The sequence below is a fragment of the Athene cunicularia genome (assembly GCF_003259725.1).
Source record: "Athene cunicularia isolate RWA chromosome 9 unlocalized genomic scaffold, athCun1 chr9_part1, whole genome shotgun sequence".
Classification (NCBI taxonomy): Eukaryota; Metazoa; Chordata; class Aves; order Strigiformes; family Strigidae; genus Athene; species Athene cunicularia.
Genome location: NW_020799110.1, coordinates 25,521,670 through 25,542,590, shown reverse-complemented (window position 1 = coordinate 25,542,590; position 20,921 = coordinate 25,521,670). Strand labels below are relative to the sequence as shown.

Sequence of the window (20,921 nt, the reverse complement as noted above, 5' to 3'; positions counted from 1 at the left end):
GAACCAGGACATAGCCTGGAATCACTCATGCAGATCTACATTAAATGCAGGAAGGTACCACCTAGGAAAGCTATTGCTCTGTGCTGAAAGTAGTACTCTCTGCAAATGAAAACCAGAAGCCTTTGTACGTGGAAAGCATGCTCTGATATTTCTAACCTGTCTTTACTTGTGGAGTCACAGGAGAGGGAGATTCTAGGAAGTCAGTTTCTAAAGTCAGGAGGATTTAAGCACTTGTTTTTCCAAATGATACCAAGCTTCTAAATAATGTCCTTCATTAGTGTGTTATTTTTATTATCAGATATTCTGCACCATTTAATTTATGTATAACAGCCTTGCACAGTTACTCCTGCAACTAACATTTCACAAGCCACAAAGCACCTAGGATTTCAGAGTCTCCCAAATGGAAGTTTGTACTGGTGTTGATTGTGCATGTCCCACACCCGTTCCACCCAGAGCTGATTTTTCAAACACTGCATGCCGTATGCTATCAGCAAGGAGATGTAATACAGATAAGGAAGCAGTTTAGAACATGTTGTTACTCAAAAGTGACAGGTGAGACTACCTGTGAGTTTAAAGGGCATTTTTCCTATCTAGGCCACAATTTTTAAAGTGAAATTCACGGCAAACCTAAGTGAAGTTCATCTGGCCTGTCACTCCTCCATCACTAGGTGCAAGACTTCCTGGCAGCAAGGCTGAGCTTACCTCCACATCAGTGTCTGATGAACAGTTGGCCGTAAGTGAAAGACATGGTTACTGACTGCCAGGTTGTGTTCCAGCCGGAAAGGCTCCAGTACAACACCATCTCTCACAGGAAACGTCAGACGCAGCTCATCATTGTGGTTGGCTGGGATCGAAGAGGGAGAGAAAGTGTGAACTTTCCCTTTAGCATCTGCAGTGTAATAATAATGTGCATATTTATACAGAATAGTAACAAATGACATAGTGATCTGCTACTGGGTCTAACTTAGCAGGTTCATACACACAAAAAAGGAAGTTACAAGTAAGTACATCATCTAACTGATAAAAGTGACATGGCTCAAACTGATAAAGATGACAAAGCAAATTCTTCTATTCTCTAACATTAGAGCCTTAGCATTCTGGCCACAAACAGAAACAAGGCATGGCAAGAATTCCTGTGTTTTTTACTGGACAGGTTCTATGTTCAGGCTTACTTTGTTGGCAGAAGACTGACAACAAATCTCTTAATCATGGCAAACTGTGATAATGCTTATTTTCCCAGCTTTGAACTGGTATCAACATTACCCAATTAGTTCGAACAGTTTCATCACCTGAAACCATCCCATGACCAAAGACACGGTATTCAATTACTCTTTGATCTCACAAAATGAGGTTTTGTGGTAACTTACAGCTAATCTATGAAGTCCAAATATCTTTAAATGCTGTGTTCTTGCCCAAATAATACTGCAGGCCACCTTCTTCTACTTCATTTTTCAGCTGTCCTGAACTCCATGTACCAGTTGCAAAGTGCTAAAGCAGCAGCAGTTATTTTACAGAAAACATAAAGCTTCTCCTAGTTCCCTAATGAATGATATCTCCTATTGTTCATCAGTCACTTCAAAACCTCAAATGTCTTGTGCTAGTATACAGCCAGAGAGATCTTGTTATTCCTGCCCTGTTCCCAGCCAAATGTAGCTGTGATGTTGACTGGCTTTGAAAGGAACATATATCAATTTTTGGCATACTGCTGAATATTCTTTAGCCTGTACGGATCACAATAGAGACACCACTATAAATATTCACATTATATGCTATTCTGCAGTGATGTTCAATGAATGGCTTTGCCCTTGAACAAAACAGACCACAATGAAAGTTCATACAATAAGCAAGCCTACCAAGCACACAACACAACACAAAATCATGTGTTTTATCATCAGGAAGCGTATTACAGCAATACCTCAGGAGTAAAATCCTTACAAGTTTAACCTGGAAGAACTTTTCTGATACTCTATTTTAGAAGGGGATAGCAATCTTTCTCTTTCCTGTCCATTGGCTCTAGTGAGCCTGCACTGTGCTTGCCACCTATCACAATTTAGCAATTCGAGCCTCTCCCAGTGCAGCAATCAGAGCTAGTTTCCAGACTCTGAAATGTATGTGGCAGAGAAGAGAGGGACAATAAATGACTGTGGGGGTATTCTGTTTGCTACTCACTTGGGGGTGGTGGTAAAGCATTGATATTTGGTTTAATATCAGGTGGGAATGGTGGTTTGACATCCTGGTTAGGTGACAGGTACGGAGGAATATTGCTCCCTGGAGTCATAGGTGGCGTGGGGTTTCCTGGAACAGGTGAATGAGGGTAATTTGCCACAGGTACAGGCCTTGATGGCTAGAAAATAAATAACATCACATTGTTATTGTGGTCTGAAAATAAGAATAATAAGCCTTGTGAACTGTACAGCCAGCAAACACCAAAGACTACAAACAAGTTCAGGAGGCCCCAGAAGAACAAGAAACCACAGGACATCCCATGAGAAGAGGCAGACTAGGAGAACAAAGCAGGAACTGAAATCAGCAGACCAGCCAGCTTAATCCAGGCAATGACCAGATACAAGAAAGGCTGCCAAGAGGCTTAGCAAGTTCCTCTGAATGCTCTATTTCCAAAATCAACCAGCCATTCGCTTCAGTTTTTCCACACCACCCCAACCCACCCAGCACTCTGTATCTCTGGCTTCCTCCCAGAACAGCCCCAGTGTGCAAAAGCCTACAGGAAAAATGAAATACAAAGCCACATGATTAGAATGTCTGTGTCCCTTTTACTTCCATCTATCCTTCTACCCATGTACAACTCATCTACTCAGAATGAAAGTTCTGGAGGTCAGGGGATGTCTTTCATTCTGTGTACCTACAATTCGATGGTAGCAGTTAATAGAATAAACCAGTAACGATGATGTGCAGGAAGCTGACATTAAACAAAACTGAAATTGCATGGCACTTTCCTGTAATAGCTCATGAACCATAAGCACATACAACAAGAGTGTCAGAAGATTAAAATCTTTACAGACAGCCAAAGTATCAGGACTTCAGATCTGATTCTCTATATAAATGCTGCACTGCTACCCTAGGATACTCTAAAGTACATAAGACAGCTGCATTCTGAAATCTTAAGCATTTACATTTTCAACCATCTTTGCTTTTTTCTTTAACACCTACAGTTACTATCTCCACAATCACTATAATCCAAAGGTTCAGGTCCTGTCTGTAGCAAGCTGGAATTTTTCCCCTAGCCAGGATAATCTCCCTTCTTAACAAGGTCTCTTATTTTCTAACTGTTTCCAGAATGGTTGATATTTAAATACAAAATATGGGATGCATTGGAAAGACCACAAATTCCCTGTTAGAACTATCCTGTAAGCAAAAAACTTAAACCCCCATCTAAAACAAACACACATAAAATGTATTTTAAAATCTGTTACTTAAAAACTTTACAGAGATCTTCTGCTGTTATTTTAGCAGAAGTGGCTGCACTGGAATTACAGGAGTTGAGGATCTGTCTCCTCCTCGTGCTCCTCTTGGCAGTGTACTGCAAAAGCTGCCATGATGCAACAGGCATTCTGTTGGGTACCACAGTAGACAGCTTGCTTGCACATAGAACAACAGATGCTCTATAGTTTAAGGGGAGAGGTGCAGGGGAACGTGTTTCTGCTTTTTTCAATGGTGTTTTCTGTGTGAATCACACCTGCACCATTCTGGTTCAAGACCAATGCGCATCCTGGATTCTTTCAGCCTACATTCAAGACCAGAATGTAGTCCAGACACTTCAACAGCTAATGCTTTAAGAGCAGGTCAGACCAATGATGGTCCTCCCCATTTTTAAACTCACTAGAGTACTCATGGGCAAAAGGTCAATTTTGTACGCACTTCAAAGCTATCAAACATCAGCAGGCCCTCAGTACAAACTCAGCTTGGATAATACTAAATGCTCAACATATATCCATAAAACTGGCTTTAGTCAACATTTTTACAATCCTAATTCATGCCCAAAACAAGCAATACAGAGGGAAAAGAAGGAGAAAAGAGGAGGGAGAGGTCAGAGGAAGTCACATAAACTTCAGTTCAAAGATGAATTTTACAGCTGGAACAGCTTTTAAGTTTGAGCTGGGTTAATCCAACAGTGACAACTGTAGATCTGAAATTGGGATGCTGCAATGCGAAACTTGTTTATTACAAATTTTCAAAGTTGTTTTCTTGCAGGGTGCCATAAATAGGTGAAAATAATACACCTGAAATTCATTAGGTACTTCTTTTTACATGCTATGTTTAAATCAAAACCAACATTTTCTTGTAAAAGCCTCTAATGAGCTGCAGTAACATTCAATTTTCTTTACGGACTGCTCTCAAGTTCCTATGCAACTTGGCTGACTGACTTGATCCTGATATCTATAACTTAGTAAAAACACTGTGTTTTTTTCTCTTTCCTTTAATTACACAAAAGCAGTATCTACGAAGTCATTAATGTGACTTCATTCATGAATGTCTATCAGAACGCAACAAGATAATCTAAAAGTTCTTACCTTGTAATACTGCCCCATGTTGACCGTTGGAGGAGGGTACTGCCCTGTGTTTTGCTGGCTTGGCATCCTCTGTCCAGAATAGTTGGGAGACGTAAGGGGTCTTGGAGGGTTGGAAGTGGGGTACTGACCAGGTTGGTTTGGAAACTGGCTATTTGGTCCATACTGCTGGTTTCCATAATTCGGCTATTTCATGACAGAGATGAAAGGAGACAAAGATCCGTTTCATGCAAGCTGTCTAGAATTGCTTATTAGCACACATTCAATAGTGGAATCAAAGCTACCGAAAAAACCTTCCAGGTGAATACTCCTCAATTTAGTGCCACATGCCTAAACGAGGGCCCTGATGGGTGGAGGTGAATGCTCACTCAAAAGCATAAAAGTCCTGCAAACCAAGTGGGATAAGAATAACCATGTACCTTAACACACACATACACTCAAGCCTTGCAGCGCTGTCAAAGGGCACCGTTTTTGAAGAAACCAGAATTATAACCAGATGCAACGCTCGCAAAATCTCTGTGTTTTTGCAAGTGCTACCAGCTCCATCCCTGGAGCTCCTTTTCCAGATGGAGAAATGGAAGTACAAAAAAAGTAACAAAAAAAAAAATTCCAGAATGGGCAGAAACCAGAAGCTGTGTTGTCCATGTCTGTCTTCTCAACACAACTGCTATGCTGGCCCTGTGCTACAGTGTTCAGCAATACCCTAACAGCTGAAGAGAAGCTATTATTAGACATAAACACCTTGCCAGTGCTAGCTAGTACTGTGCTGCAGTTTTGGAGTCAAAGTCATGAAAACTGGAACTTTAAAGGTAATAAAATGTAAATTTGAAAAATTAACTAATAAGAAGTTTCTAGAAACAAAGCTTTCAAAAACCAACCAAGCAAACAGCATCTATAGGATCTGCAGAATTCCAGATCAGCAAGCATGTAAACATTTAGGTCACTGTTCAGCACTGACTTCTTGGGAACGTGATCATATTCACTTACAATGAAAAACCTGCTTCTGAAGCAGCAAGAAGTGATTTACAGTCTTCTTTCAAATATGAAATCTGAAGATAAGAATTATCTGAACAAGCCACATTCTGTGTTTTCTTAAATTAATTGTGGAGTACTTGGCAGTATTTACAGAGTGAAAAGCCTTCCCAGAGAAGCAACTCCTGCAAAAGCACATAACTTTTATTTCTGATCTTTTTTTTTTTTTTTTTAATTAAAAAAAAAAGTTTGCAGATCAGGAAAGAAAGGTAGCTCAGTAATAAATATTTGCTACATTTTCTCCATACCATGGTACTCTCTCCTGTATGTTTTCTATAAAGTCTTACTACCATTATTACAGTCAGGGCAATAGCATAAAAAAAGCTCTGTATCTGGAGTTATAGCTATTGTTGTGGTCTCAGTTTAATACAGAATTTTACCAGGAAATTATCTCTGAAGTTAGTAACTGGTAACTAGATTTGTAAATACATTTAGGTGCATATAGATGCTGAGAAAGAGTTGGTGAGACTCTCAAAAGCTTCTATTGCCCAATTCACACCAATTTGTATAGTAAAACACTGGTGCTTTTTAAAAATCCAAAAGCTTGTCTATCTACTTCTTTGGTCTAGTTTTCTTCAAAATTTTGACCCTAAGTGTTTTGCCCAATGTCATAATACAAGTCAATGGCAATGTAATTTTGTCTACAAAGCCACTCAGTTCTCATAACAGCATGGGAACTTAAGACAGAAATACTACATTCCAAATAAACTTCTATTAGATAAACGCTGACACAGAGGGGATTTGAGTTCAACATGATTTATATTCACCTCGGTGCCCATGAAAATCAACCCTCGAGAACTTTGGAAAGCAATTGGTCTTTAAAATAAATGTTATTACTATTGGTGTTTATACAACATATCTCTTTAGAACAATAAAACTATCCAAGAAAATGGAGATCACATATGCATTGAGTTCAAATAAAGTATTTCAACATCTTCAACATCTCTTTTAAGTTGTCACATTAAATAAATACACTCCTGTGAAGGAAGTCTGCTTAAAGTCTATGAATTTGCCATCTAGCATGAGAATCTCCAAGTGACATTTTGAGGGCTCTATCAATTTTGGGCCTTTCTTGGATTTAATGACCGTCATCTTGACTAACATAGCAAGGGCCAAGCTGAATACTTTAGAAGTTAAAAGGGAACAGCTGCTGCTGCTCATATTTTAATGGCAGTATTCTTACCAAGCCTGGAACAAAGATGTACCTATTGTACAGGGATGCACACCACACATTACCCAACACGTTGCAACTTTCAGTCAAAATAACAGTGTGAACAAAATAGAATTTATTTTATTACCTCCCCTGGGTATGGTCTCTTTATGCCCTGTATAGGCAAAGACTGGGGGCGTGGGCCTGGGTAGGCTTGCTGAGGCATCCTCTGCCCATGGGTGCTGAAGGGACTCATTCCAGGAGGCCGAGGCTGGTTCATGCCCATGGGTGGCCCACTCATGCTGGAAGGTGTCATTCCGGCTCCCATGCTTGCTGGGTTCATGTTGCCTGGCATAGAAGCAGGGCCACGAGGACCAGGCTGGTTCATAAACTGGTTGTTGTAAGCCTGAGTTGGACCCATCTGGAAAGAGGAACAAACCTTCAACGGAAGAAGAAGAAAAAAAAAAAGAATAAAATGCAACATGCATTTAAAACGGGAGAAGAGAGCTGAACATGCTTTTGGGGGAGGAAAGAAGGGGAGGATTTATGTCGCATTTTCCTTCAATGTCCTCCAACATTTGATGGGCAGTGATGTGATTTATAATAAAAAAATCAGTTAGAATTGTAGAAGGCATCAGAGAGAAAGAAGTCTAAGGTGAACAATTAAATCGTTTAAATTGGCTGGTCTATTACTGTAAGATAACAGGTTAGGAAGTTGGCTGTGTAAATAGAGCACAAGACTACAATTTCTAAAACACGCTTCTTTATATCACCTGGCATATAAGGCCATATACTTCAAAGCTCAGAGAGGTAAAAAAGCTAAGTGGAAAAAACCTGATCAAACCCTTGTTTATTTTAAGAAAAAATTACTACATGAAGTCATGACATGCTGGAGGGTATGGATCACCAGAAACGCATGTCTCGCCTAGCTGTTCTCATAGACAACACTATTAAAAAGCAAATATCTTTTCTACTGTCACTTCCTTGTTTGAAGGGGAAAAAAAAACCCAACCAACCAACTGTAGTGGGTAAAATAAACTATTATCCAAGTGATAGAAAACCTATTCCAAGATTCTGGAACATTTCAGCAGGTACTCAAATTTAGAGGTTCACAGGTCTGGCAAAGGCAACAATAATAGATCACATCAGATGCAGCCATAATTTGGGGTAATTTTCATTTTTTTTTTAAGGGGGAATCTCTAAACTACAAGACACACTCAGGCATGATTTGCCAGGAAAAACATGGGAGACTGACTCATACCTATATACACACATTCCAGCAGTTTCTCACAAGCATTTGTAACCATGCTCATGCACAAAAAAAAAAAAAAAGAAAAAAAAATAGGCACCCTAATAAACAGGGGAGTGGGGAATGAGAAGGACAGCCCAATTCCATGTAATTGTCCAGCTCAGGCAGGTATGAAGATATAAGGGTTACTCTCTTACCGGTCCATACTGGTTCATGTCCTTATTCTGTGTTTCCTGAAGGGCTGCCACAGTGGCTGTCGCTGTAGCTGTTGCTGTAGCAGCTGCAGCCGCAACTGCAGCAGCAGCAGCAGCTGCAGCTGGCTGGGTGAAATCAGCTGGTGGCCTCGTGTGTGGGGGGATCCCCATTCCTGCAGGGGTATTTGGGCCTCCAGGGTAACTAACAAAAGACAGAAAGACAGAAAGAAAGACAGAAAGAAAGAAAGACAGAAAGAAAGAAAGACAGAAAGACAGAAAGACAGAAAGACAGAAAGACAGACAGAAAGACAGAAAGACAGAAAGAAAGAAAGAAAGAAAGAAAGAAAGAAAGAAAGAAAGAAAGAAAGAAAGAAAGAAAGAAAGAAAGAAAGAAAGAAAGAAAGAAAGAGGGGGGATAGAGAGAGAGAGAGAGAATATTAAGACACGCCTGGTGGATTTTGTTTTGAACACTGGTGTGATCCTCATCTGGAACTGTTCTAAAATCACATATCAATGCCTAACGAAAGCCAGCAGGACAAGGAATTAGGTGTGTATATGAGATACTAGTGTTGCTCAGGTGCTGTCACTGGGACTGCAAGGCACCACTGTCATTTGTTTTGGGGGCAGTGAACTGCATTAATGCAGCTCTGTAGCTTACTGCAAAGTTGAACTGAAATCCTGAAAGGTAATGCATGCTCCATTTCCCAATAGTGTAGAGGCAGACTGCACAGCAGCATAAACACAGAGCTTCCTCCACTACAGTGCATTCATCTACCTCACGGGTGAACTATGCCAAGTGTTGCCAATGTTGTAAAGGCATTTCTCCCTAAACCTTAGCAGAAAGGCCAGGAGAAATGCAGCGCAATCAGCACTATTGGATCCTACACAATGCATTTTGCAGTTCCTACCCGGCTCTCCTACTGATCATGAGATAAATTAAGCTGAACCATGACCATGCCTTTCCCCCTCCAAGACATCAGCTATCTTTATAAATATGGGCCAGTGATCCTACTATGCCCATTTTAGAGATGTTATTACAAAGTTAAAGAAACCTTCTGACTTGTTCAAGGTCACTCAGTAGGTCAGTGACAGAGATGAAAACTCCCTCAGTCCCAGGCTTGTATTCTTCACACTAGACTGACTATGCTAACAGCCTTTTCAGCAAGCTTTGCAGAGGGACCATAAATAGTGGTTTCAGTTATGTGCACTTACCACCCTTGTTTACAAAGCATAGACACAGAAAGTCAAAATGTAACAAAACCCAGGCTATTAGCTTTGGCTTATTTTGCTAATCCAGCATTTACTTCCCTGAAATAAATACACAGCTTGACCATCTCTCTGAACAACTATCTTCACTCCCAATTCTTTTCAGATTCCTGCTGTGGAGTAAGTCTTTGGGCAGAAATATCCCATTACATAGGAACCTACTTTGACTAATACTCAAGCTTATTCCTCCATACACATGTAGAAATTATACCATCAATACCTTTCACATCCTGGCCTTATTAAATGTTAATCATTCCTAAGCCTGTGGTCTGTTTAACAATCTCTCTTAATTAAAACTTTATTTTGGGGGTTTATTAGAGCTAATTGATTGACCTAAGCCATTTCCATTTACTGTGATGGATTTCATTGCAGTTTAGGGTAGCTGATTTCCAAAGCTGTAAAAGCAGTATGCACTTCAGTTAACCAGCATAAAATAGCTACTGAGACTTTATATAAATAAAATAGGCCCATCACCCTTCTGCCAGGTCACTAAAAAAAGTTTCATCAACTATTTACACCCATTTTCCACCTCAGACAAGTAAATCTTACCTGCCACCAAAGCCTCCACTTCCAGGATAATTGGGTCGCCCATACATGCCCTGCTGTATGTACGGCTGAGTGGAGCCTGCCTTGGCTGAAAATTGTTGCTGCTGTCCAGCAAACTGAGGGGAATTGATTCCAGGGTTGCTGGTAGTCATCCCAGAAGCCATGGGATTTCCTGCTGGGTTCATAGGGTTGTTAGCATTTGCCATTGGATTTCCCAGCACCTGTGAGTAGGAACATGAGAATAAGGGACTGTACCTTGAACTACATCAACCAAATTAAGTTTTCCTGCAATCAATAAGTTAAAATATAACCCCCTTGTCCTCTATAATCAGCATACACCTTGTCTAGATGCACCTTCCTGGTGATTTCTCCTTTTGCCATTTCCAAATAAAGAGTTTCTGATCTCTATTTATCTTTCACAGGAGATTTTTAACTAGATGGAACCCAAACTAACCCTCATGAAAAAAGTTATTGTAAAGACCTGCTAAGAACCATGCTCTGTAGATGAAAAATTCATCCAATTAAGTACATGCTTTTTCTTTTTTTTGGATGTAGGACTTTAAAATAACTTGCAAATAATGCAGTTCCACTGGCATACTGCAAAGAGTACTACAGACACAAAAACTGTGAAGAATTTCAGTGGCTTAACCGGTTCTTGAATCTAACTCTCTCTAAAGTATACAGAAGTCTGACAGTTATTTATATGGCTTCTTAGAAGAATCCTGTGTTCTGTTTTTAAAAGGACATGGTTTGCTTGCTGAAGCATTTTTTTTTTTCAACTGAACCAAAACTGTTATGATTGCCATTGAGATCACGGATCACCTGCACGGAAACCTGTCTTCTACCTGTGAAGAGATTTAGTGGTCATTGTTTTTGCAGAAGACCAAGTCATCAGCTTTGGGAATTTCTGAAAGGAAACCAGTGAGACCAACTCATTTCTCTTGCTCAGGGAGCTTGAAGACTTACGGGAAAGCTTGTCATTCATTTAAATCTGCTTTGAACTGCTACAACCAAGCTTCACGTTCCAAAGTTTCACCCTTCCCTTGCAGTGATTCTGAAGAAGCATTTTCTTCTTTCTACAAAAGCACTTTTTTTCTTTTATTGCATATTCCTCTGAAGTATCATGAAGAGTTCAATTAACATTACAGTGTTTTTATTACAGAACAAAACTCTTGAGTCTTTTTTTTTTTTTTTCCTTTTTACGTGTCAAAGGTTTCCACAAGAAACTGTATTTCTGTTTTTTGGCCAATGTATAGATCTACATGTTTACTCAGGTGTTTCTCTTCCAGAAGGCATACCTTTTCTTTTAAGGTGTTAAAAAGAAATCAACAATAATAAATCATGTTATAGAACCTGTAACTGTTTCCTCTCTATTTTTTGAGGAAAGAGTGCTTACATAACTGCCATGTGAGCACCTATATTACTTAGTCTCTGAATAATTTCTTTTTCAAATGTTTCAATCTATAGTAATTTTGGTTTTAATCTTCTCACCAAAATTAATTTTAAAAAAACCAAAACCCACACAAAATTTTGTATTGGATCTAATGTCACTTTATTTGAAAAAGGTAGAAAATACAGGTTAGATTTATGTACCATTTGCACTCATTAAAGATGGTGATGTGTTTAGAGCACGTCAACTACAGTGTAAGAAAAGGCTAGACTGTCTGAGAGCTTAATTTGTGCTACATAGCTTGGAGAGCACACTTACCACAAATCATTGGTGTTTCCTCCATTAAAGCTGCTTCTTTTTGTATAGCCTAATTCAATATACATTGCAGAAGATATAAGACTGGAGAGAACCAAATGAAAATCCAGAAAGTATGGCTCTAACGTGGAAGCCAGGAGCTCATGCTTTTTCTCCAATGCATATTGAAGTATTTTTGCTAAATATAAGACAGTATTAACAGAAGAGGCTGAAAAAAGCACAGCCTACAGCTGGTAGTTAGCACCTCAATGTGGAGGTAGACATGGCACTGGATTTCACCAGTCCACAAGTACAACACAACCCCAGGTAAAAACAATAATAACTGTCATTTGGTGAATCTAGCTAGAATTTTTGTATTTAATAAGGAACTCTTCAAATTCAATCTGAAATTCCCTAAAGGTTTGGGATTACCCCCAAATCATGCTTTTAGTGTTGAAAGCATACAGTGCAAAATACATGCTAAACCCAAGATTGACATTTGCATGCAGCTAAAGGAGCTACTGACTCAAGGTCTCAGACACCTCCTTTCCAATGCCACCAAAGAGGACAGGACAGGGAAAAAAAGGCACCACTTACAGCAAAGAGAATATCAGACACTATCATGGATCCCAAGAGGATTTTCCAAAAAGCTTTCCATTTTGCAAACATTAGTGAAAAACCTTATCTGGAGGGGAGGGAGCATAAAAACCAAGCTTACCTGGCTTTGAGAGGTGTTAGTCACACCCCATACTGTGGTGACCACTGATAAAGAGCCTGGAGGCTGGTTGGTATTTTGCTGCCAGGGAACAGAATCGTAGGGGAAAGACCCATCACTGCAAAAACAAATATTTGGGGTAGTGAGATTTTGGAAGTTTAAACAGTGGCAAGTTGCTAGCAGAAACAGAAGGATTAACACCTGACATTACCTTAACTCTCCACTCCTCCTTCCATTATTAGCCTGATACTCTCAGAGGCATAAAGTTTCTTTAATAGCAACATAATCATATAAAAGCCACACAGGACTAATGAATTCCTTAACTATATTGAAGCACAGGGCTTTTACTATAATGGTCTGTTACCAGTGAAAGCAAAAATAAACTCAGGGCAGAGTTTCAAACAAGGACACTAGACAAGTTGCTCAGAAGCACTTATTTTTTGCAATCCATCTCAAGCTCTTCAACAACCACTGCTTCAGCTGCCTTGTATCAATTCAATTAGATTTTGAGACCTAACTGCAGCTCCACTGTCTGCACTGGGTCCCCAAATGGCCAGAAAAGCCTTTAAAGGAAAAACAGTTCATCATTACTTTGAAAAGGAAATTGAAATTCAGATAGTGTTCTCCCACACGACGGATAAGCTGCAATGCCAAAGCCTGTATTAGCTAATCAGCATTCTAGAAAATCAACCGCAGATATACAACACATCTTTCAGATAAATATGTGGATGAGAGGATTGGGTTTTTCCATTAGCTTTGTCTACAGATACAAGCAAGTATTTCTTACAGTTCTTTTCATACAAAAGCACTGGTAGTTTCAAAATTAATACAGGATAGGTACACATAAAGTGTAATTAATGAAATATGTTAATTCCAGTGAAAGTAACTATTAATCCCATAACTGTAAAATATATGCCACTTGAAATCTGCTCATTCTCATACTAGAAATTAGATTTCTATTTGCATATATGTACAGATACACACACATGATCTTTCCTCATCTAGATATATATACACCATTTAGTACACACACACACACACACACACACACACTGCTCTTTCATTTTTCAAATGCCATTGACTTGTAGTTTTTATCAAAATCTGCATTTTTGCCTGGACTACCAGCTATCACTGGAATTACATACTGGGCTACCTCATCTAAAGAATCTATACAAGCTCTGTGAGCACTCTGTCCATGTGCTCCAAAGCCTGCACCATGAAGTGCCACACAATTAACTCATACAAGACATGTTGAGACAACCAACCCGCCCAAGCCCTAAAAAGGGCTCTGTGGCAGACCAGAGAGCTGACTCTCCCATGTCCCCAGACAGTACTCCAGGCTTGGACCACTTTCCCTTCCTTTCGTGCTGGGAGCCAAAATCAAGGACTACCTATGTGGTTCATTCTTTAGCCTGTTCATTACACCTAGTGTTAATAATTTAGAAACAGGAATTGCACTGCACAAAGAAGTGCACACACACGTGATAAAAAATGTCCCAAGCAACAAACAATCTAGTAACAGCAACAGCAACTGTGTAAGGTCAAATGAAACAGCGAATACATTTTACAAACAAGTAGGAAATTTTAAACAAATTCCATAATGCTGTGCCAGCACAACAGCATTGTATTAGACCATAACTGTGAATTGGTACTGACCTATTTGTTTCGAAATACCCAAATTGAATTAAGCAGTAAAATCACACACACACACACACACACACACACACACAAAGGGAAAATAATTATTTCCCCTAATAATTAGGGAAAAGTAATAAAAAATAGTAATTCTTTATAAGATGCTTGACATGTGATATTTACATTCACAGCATCCATATAAAATGATGTGTGAATAAGGGCATATTTACCACCTTGCAATTAGTAAGTCCTTGTTGCCCATTCTTCTTTAACATATTTTCTCTTAGAAGGCTGAAAATCTTGCCCCTCTCATTCAGAGGCTCAGACAATGGCTTCAGTGACTAATATCTGCAAGTGTCACAATGCATCAGCAAGTCCCCTCCACCAGCATCGAGATAAATGATGACTAACCCAGAATTTGTGACTGCTATGAAGCCTTCCTCTTTCTTCCTGCTCTGAACAATGCCTCCTACTTTACTTCCTTCTCTGACTGTTTTTGATGATGTCTGCTCTATGATTTGTTTGGATATTTATGGCACATATGAGTGTTTGTATACTTCAATGACTACAAAGAAGCTCTCTCCATGATATAAGCAGTGAAAGGGCTCACTGCAGCCATTCCTCACTATTCCCCTCTGATGTGCTGTGGACAGGTAGTAAAACCTGAGAGACAAGGCAAATATTTTGCAGGTGCATGAGTAAATAGGAAAGGTAATGACAGGCAGGAATCAAACCACAGAGCCACTGACGGTTCTTCTAATGCAAATATGCCATATGATTTGTATGCATACTCAAGCTTTGAGCTAGCAATGCCTTGGCCTGCTCTTAAGAAGCTGTAACTATTTCTTCACTTTCTTTACCTCCAAAGCATGTTTCCCTTGCCCATTTCTCTCCTTCACAGTACACGGGAGAGATTTCATGCCTTATTCGTCCATAATTTCCAATGGTAGTCAGAGCATTTCTTTAGTGGAAGGCTGCACTGGGTTCTCAAAGACTACACAATCATTTAATCTAATTACAAAGAGTAAATCACTCAATTTTTACTGTATTACAGTTTAAATGGGTGACACCTCAAGAAACTATACTGTTGACATATGATGAAAGCCTCCAGCACAGGACACAGCATAACACATTAAAGCCAGAAAAAAAGAACAGGTACAGATTTGTTGAGAAATATTTGTTGCGCACATTGAATCACATGACTATCACATTATTGAACACATGACTTAGCTTTAATTGCAGACGTTACTTTCAGAAATTATGGCGACACTGAAATAGTGGTAGATGTGCCTTGCAGAACATTAACTTAACTTAGATAACTTCATATATACACTCTCTGTGTTAGACCTCACTTCACTCAAACATCACTTTAGTTACCCCAATGATAAATACATGGCATTCTCATGGTTTGCATTCCCCAGCATGATACCCTGGCCCATCAACAATTACGTGCATGTTCGAGTACGACTTTTGCCATACTGGATACAATACCCACCCTTCCTCCATTGCATGAAGGCTTCATTGGTTTCAAGCAGTAGGAGATGCTGAAACATGTGCAACTCAACTAAGGGATTACTTGTCCCTCCACTTTACTTTTTCAACTTCCATTTCTGTCCTTAGACAACCCAAAGGAATACTCCCACCACAGGAAAGTCCATGTAAGTACTGTAATGAAACGTGACCAATCCAATTCTCATTTGCAAAAGAGCAGTGTTTTTTCACTGTTACTATACAGAGCTGTGAATTATCCTGAAATCCCTTTCTTTAAACTTGAAAATGGCAACCAATAGAGACAGAAGCTTCAACCTCTCCAGACACAGCAAAATGCTGCCCATGACATTGTTCCTGTTGAACAGTACAAGGGTAATTAAGTCTCTCACTACACCCTGGAGGGCAGTGAGTCAGTTTGGGCTCAGCTGGAGTCCACTAAAAGAGTATTGAATAAATTTATAATAGTGTTAATGAACCTACACATACTACTGGTCAGCATTAAAGGCCAAACAGCAGAGGAAGCCATAGAGCAAAGATGAAGAGATGGAGAGAAATTACTTCTCAAACTATGATGCAGTCAAACTGCAATCAAGGAATGAGAAGGAAGGACTTCTTAGCTGCTGGTACATGTACAGAAATTACCAATAATACAACACTCATGTCGGAGAGGTACATTGGTACTTAGGTCCAAACAGCTTCTCTTAATCCCAGTTCTAGGAAAACAGAATGAGGCAGATATCCAGCCTCTTTGCAATAGTTACAGACTTCATGTCAGACATAGACTGTTAGTTAATTCTAACAGAAGTTGCTTAATAAAAAGTGAGCTCCATATAGTAAATTAATACTAGTGAATTACTGTAATTTATATATGATCTGTGGCATTATTTGAAAATGCTGTATTTTAAATATGTTTGTTGTCATTAAAGCAATTGTATGTGTATCTGATACTCTGTTTACATGTCTTCATAGATTGAGGAAGGAGAGATTCAGATGGTTTAGTGAAGCATGCATTCCTAAAGCATTAGTACTTTACGTGTTGTGGAGGAGGGTAAAAACTGAAATTATATCTTCCTAGTGATTTTCCACATTGCTTGTTGAGAATGCCAGGTGTCTAAAGCACTACCTTTATAAAGCATTTATCTCTGTTTTGAACACTGAAAACCTATCAGCTACTGCAGAAAAGCACCAAGTATTGGTTTTCTCAAAAAACCTTTTGACTCCAAGCACTGGATCAGGCTTACCACAACTGGGTTTTCAGTGGCTAGTTTCTGTAGTGCAGTCATCCCACCTGACGGGTAGCTGACACACACAGAGTCCACACAGTCCTTTAAATCTACTGACTCTATTGTGACTTCTTCAGCTGATGCCAAGATAGGCAGGTATTTGCCAGGGTAACACTGACTGTCATTTCTCTCATGTGTTCTTCTGTCACCCACAGACATCTAGAGGAGAGCATATGATGACCAGGAGTGAGGTGTTGGATATCTACCCAGGCAATTACACATGGCTACTCACTCCTTTGCAGTTACACATGGCCAAAAATCAGAATGGTCCAAATACAGTCCAAAACTGGGCCTCCTGATCTGTTCTTGCCTGCTGGCACCTGTCTGTGTCTGCACCTTGCTCTGCCTCTGGGCACGTGTGTGCTCAGGGTGCCCAGCACCCCTTGGCTGTATTCTTGGTTGGAGCCTCTAGGTGACACTACTTTAATGCAAACTAAACCAGAACTATTTCCAAACAAGGCTCCTTGCTCCTGCCTCACCCCTCTTTTCCCCTTAAAATCTCATCCATCTGCAGCAGAAAAATATGAAAAATCCCATAATCAGAACAGGAAATAAAGCTCTGGGTAACTGTAGCGCCAATACATGTGTTTCATGCCCATACTGTCCCACAAGTTAGGCAGCTTAGCTTCATTCATTCAGGTGTAGTTTTTGTTTTAATTGGATTTCTCAAATGAACACCACTCACATAACTTTAATTATTAACATGAATTCAGTTAGCAATCCTTCCGGATTAGGGTACCACCATAAACTTATTTTAAGCATACCCTTATTTAAGAAAAAGGCTGTCTTGCATGGTGCAGTGCAAATACGGAATTTGAACTGCCTTTCTGGTGTGATCATGTTATGGAACAGGCATGAATTGCACCACATTTTAATAATTTTTCATATCAGTATAAACAAAACTTAACAACTTCTTTAAAAATAAAATCACAAGATTTTTAGATGTTTCTAAAATGCTAAAATGCTCCAGGAAGATGTTTCCTGCAATGCTAAAATGCTCCAGGAAGGACTTCAGCTATTTTTTTTCCCAATTCATTAACCTAGGAATCCTCAACAATCTATTAATAAATAACAGATCAAACAGATTTTTTTTTTTAATTGCTGGTCAAATTTCCACCAAAAATATCCTTAGCCTTGACTACTAATCTGAAAAAAAAAAAAATAGTGACACCTGAAATCCAAAATTTGTTTCCACTTACTGGCAATCAAAAATATTTCAGAGATCTGCTTTTGTTTTCTTTTTAAAAACCCCAGACATTTAGAAAGAAATAATTAACTTCTCATTTTTCACTGAGATCTTTTTTCAGGGGAACAAAACCAATGCCTCACCATCTGAGATATATCCACCATCTTCATATGGCTAAAGTGCTTGGTCAAAGTGTTCCAACTTCAAATACTTGAAATTACTTTTTAGTCTAGTTAACAGATATTAAAACACAATACTGTTAAAAAATTTTCATAACACAAAATTTAACCAACTTGTCCCTTGATTTTTTGTGCTGTTTTCCATAGACTGCAGAAACCACCCTATACAATCCATTCTCTGTTCACATGGAGGAATATGGCAGAGCAAGGAGAAACCGTGTAGAAAAGGCACTAAGACCACTTTACAGTCACCAAGGAAATATGAAGACATTTTTTAAAGAAAATACAGAGTAACTACCTCTGTATATCACAGACATAAAGCACACTAAAAGCCCATATAGTGTACAGGTATCCTAAGGTGTTTACATTAAAGATGAGGAAAAAAACACAGTGGTGTAGTAAATTTGTATACCAATAGTGGCTTTGGATGGCTACCAGTAATTTACTTTTGACTGATGCCGCCTATGTGATGCATACCTTCCTCAAATACATTCCTCTATTAAGTATTATTATTATTTGAAGAAGTTTAATTTGTACAGACATCAATTAAGGCTCCATCAGGTATTTCACTAAACAAACACATCAGACAGAGTCCCATCCAAATCACTGGATGTTTTTGTGTAATGTAAAAGTGAAAAAAGCCAATTTGGAAGTATTCTGCACGGCTTTATTTCTCTCTACTTCATGGCGTGACTCCAAACATTCAGATCTTACAGAGAAAATACACAGCTCCAAAAATTACCCCTCCATAATTTCAAGTCTGTTGTTTCCCTCCACTCTTTCTAACTAGATGGAGTATGTTCTCTAACCCTTTGGAAAGCTTAGACTCTCCCAACTCCAAATGCACAGAGGATCCACACCTAGTCCCTCCCTAGCAAGAAAGAATTACCTCCAGTGTCGCTTCAGTACTGGATGTTGGCTGCACCAGGCTATGAGCAATGCAAACTGAAGAGCATTCAGAAATTTTGTAATTCACTGTAAAGAGAAGGAAGGCTGGTTTTTGGCAAACCATTTGAAAACACAGAAGCATTCTGAACCCGTTCTAGGTGAACAAATGCAGGTGAAGCAGTCAAAAGGTGAAAGCAGCAAGCCATTTATCAGCTTGGTGGTTTGGATGGCACCTGCAGCTAGCAAGGTGCCTATCACCCCCTCCCTACCTCTGCTCTTTTAAATATCAGCACACACATTTACAATACCTATTCATGCAGCCGCACACATACACACAATACAGCCGCTTGCGTGGAGCCTGAGACGGCAGAATCAAGCTAGCAGTTCAGCAGGTGACATGAAGTACCTCTGGAAGCAGAAAGCCCTTAACTTTTTCTTTATAGTCCTGACAAGGCCTCTGAGGCCTGGATGACTTATGACTGCATGGGGTGGGAAAGCTGCCTTCCATTTCACACTGGGTTGCTACAGGTCAGGCTGTGACATGCTTGCTGCTGCTTCTGGCACCTTACTCTACACACAGCCTCATCAGTTAGAAAGCCATGCCTGCAAAGTACCACGCTGCTCTGCAAGAGTTAGCGCAGCTGAATCTAACCCCTGATATGAGAAAAATGCATCAGGCCAAATAATTAGATTAATGCAGAAGTTTCTGAACCTGCAAACACCCACACCACCCTTGCATACACACAGAGTCCTGCTACATTACAGATTTCATATATGTCCCTGCACACGTGTGTGCGCATGCACGCAAAGATACAGAGATAACGCAACTTATTTCTGTCCATGGGAAAAAAACGATCACAGCTATGCAAGTAAGCAACAAGAACACTACTGAGACCTCCTCCCGTTTGAGAAGCAGCAGAAGGGGTTACCATCATCTGACATTCTGGGAGTACAGCATCCATCCGATCAAAGGAAAAAAGATTAAAGCATCACACCCAGTTCTATTGTCACACAAGTCGACCATGCAACGCATTACTACAGCCCAGATTACAGTTACAAAATCCACCGGTAACAGCCCTGTTATTAACATGCCACCTGTTACCTTTTTAAAAATGCTGAAATTATTTTATGACCGTTTTCAGCTTGACAAATGCAGTTTAATCTTTATTGCATCTCAGAGCACAGATCTGCTTCATCCATGTCTTATTTATCTCACGTGTGTCGGAATGCAACCCCGAGCCCTCAGTCCCCCCCTGCCACCAGGCATGCCTTCTGCTCTATCAATATACCTGGGTTTCCATATCCGACTGCTCCTTTACAATAAAAAACACACCCACCCAGTATTCTACCATTGCCTGTTGCCTTGGTAATCCAAATGCCTGGGTACTCGCTGATTATCGGCGAATGAGACTCGCATTGTTCACACCGCAGCGCGTCTGCTATGTTAATGTGAGATAATGGCAGCCAGAAGACTCCTTTTGTTCCCAGCTTTGCTGTTTATTCATAGTGCCTGGAGGTCAGCGACTGCTACAACAACCGGGGAAGGAACCGCTGAAAGCGTGAGCAGATTCCACTTCTGCTTTTGCCTCTGAGACAGGGGGAAACACGAGCAGCCCCGCACAGCGAGAAGGGCACCGGGAGCTCTGCAGTCTGACTCACGCAAGGTGTAGCAGGCGGCTAGGAGGAAGATTTGATGGACTCGCACTTCCGAGATTTTAGATGAAGCTGATTTACACTCCCCGACAACATAAAAAAAACCGCTTTCTTCAAGAGGCGCGGCGGGAAAGGAGGGAGGGCGGGGAGGGGGGTAGCGCAGCCCCACCGCGGCTCCCTGGAAGCGAGCGGAGCTGGGGGCTCCGGAGCCGAGCGGGGAGAGGGGGCGAGCCCTGCCTAGCCC

The 20,921-nt window shown here is 40.1% G+C and overlaps 1 protein-coding gene across 11 annotated transcripts in view; it reads right to left on the bottom strand.

The window, feature by feature from the left end:
- ZMIZ1 (zinc finger MIZ-type containing 1) overlaps positions 1-20,921 on the bottom strand; it is a 307,061-nt gene that overhangs the window by 24,666 nt on the left and 261,474 nt on the right. For 8 of the 11 annotated variants that reach the window (XM_026855129.1, XM_026855130.1, XM_026855128.1 and 5 more), the window contains 7 exons: positions 12,366-12,480; positions 9,967-10,184; positions 8,155-8,353; positions 6,857-7,147; positions 4,530-4,712; positions 2,170-2,344; positions 703-889 (listed from right to left, as the gene is read on the bottom strand). In XM_026855129.1, coding sequence (XP_026710930.1) covers positions 703-889; positions 2,170-2,344; positions 4,530-4,712; positions 6,857-7,147; positions 8,155-8,353; positions 9,967-10,184; positions 12,366-12,480 — 1,368 coding nt within the window. The remainder of the gene's footprint in view (positions 1-702; positions 890-2,169; positions 2,345-4,529; positions 4,713-6,856; positions 7,148-8,154; positions 8,354-9,966; positions 10,185-12,365; positions 12,481-20,921) is intronic. The other 3 variants (XM_026855134.1, XM_026855133.1, XM_026855138.1) reach the window with 3 other exon arrangements.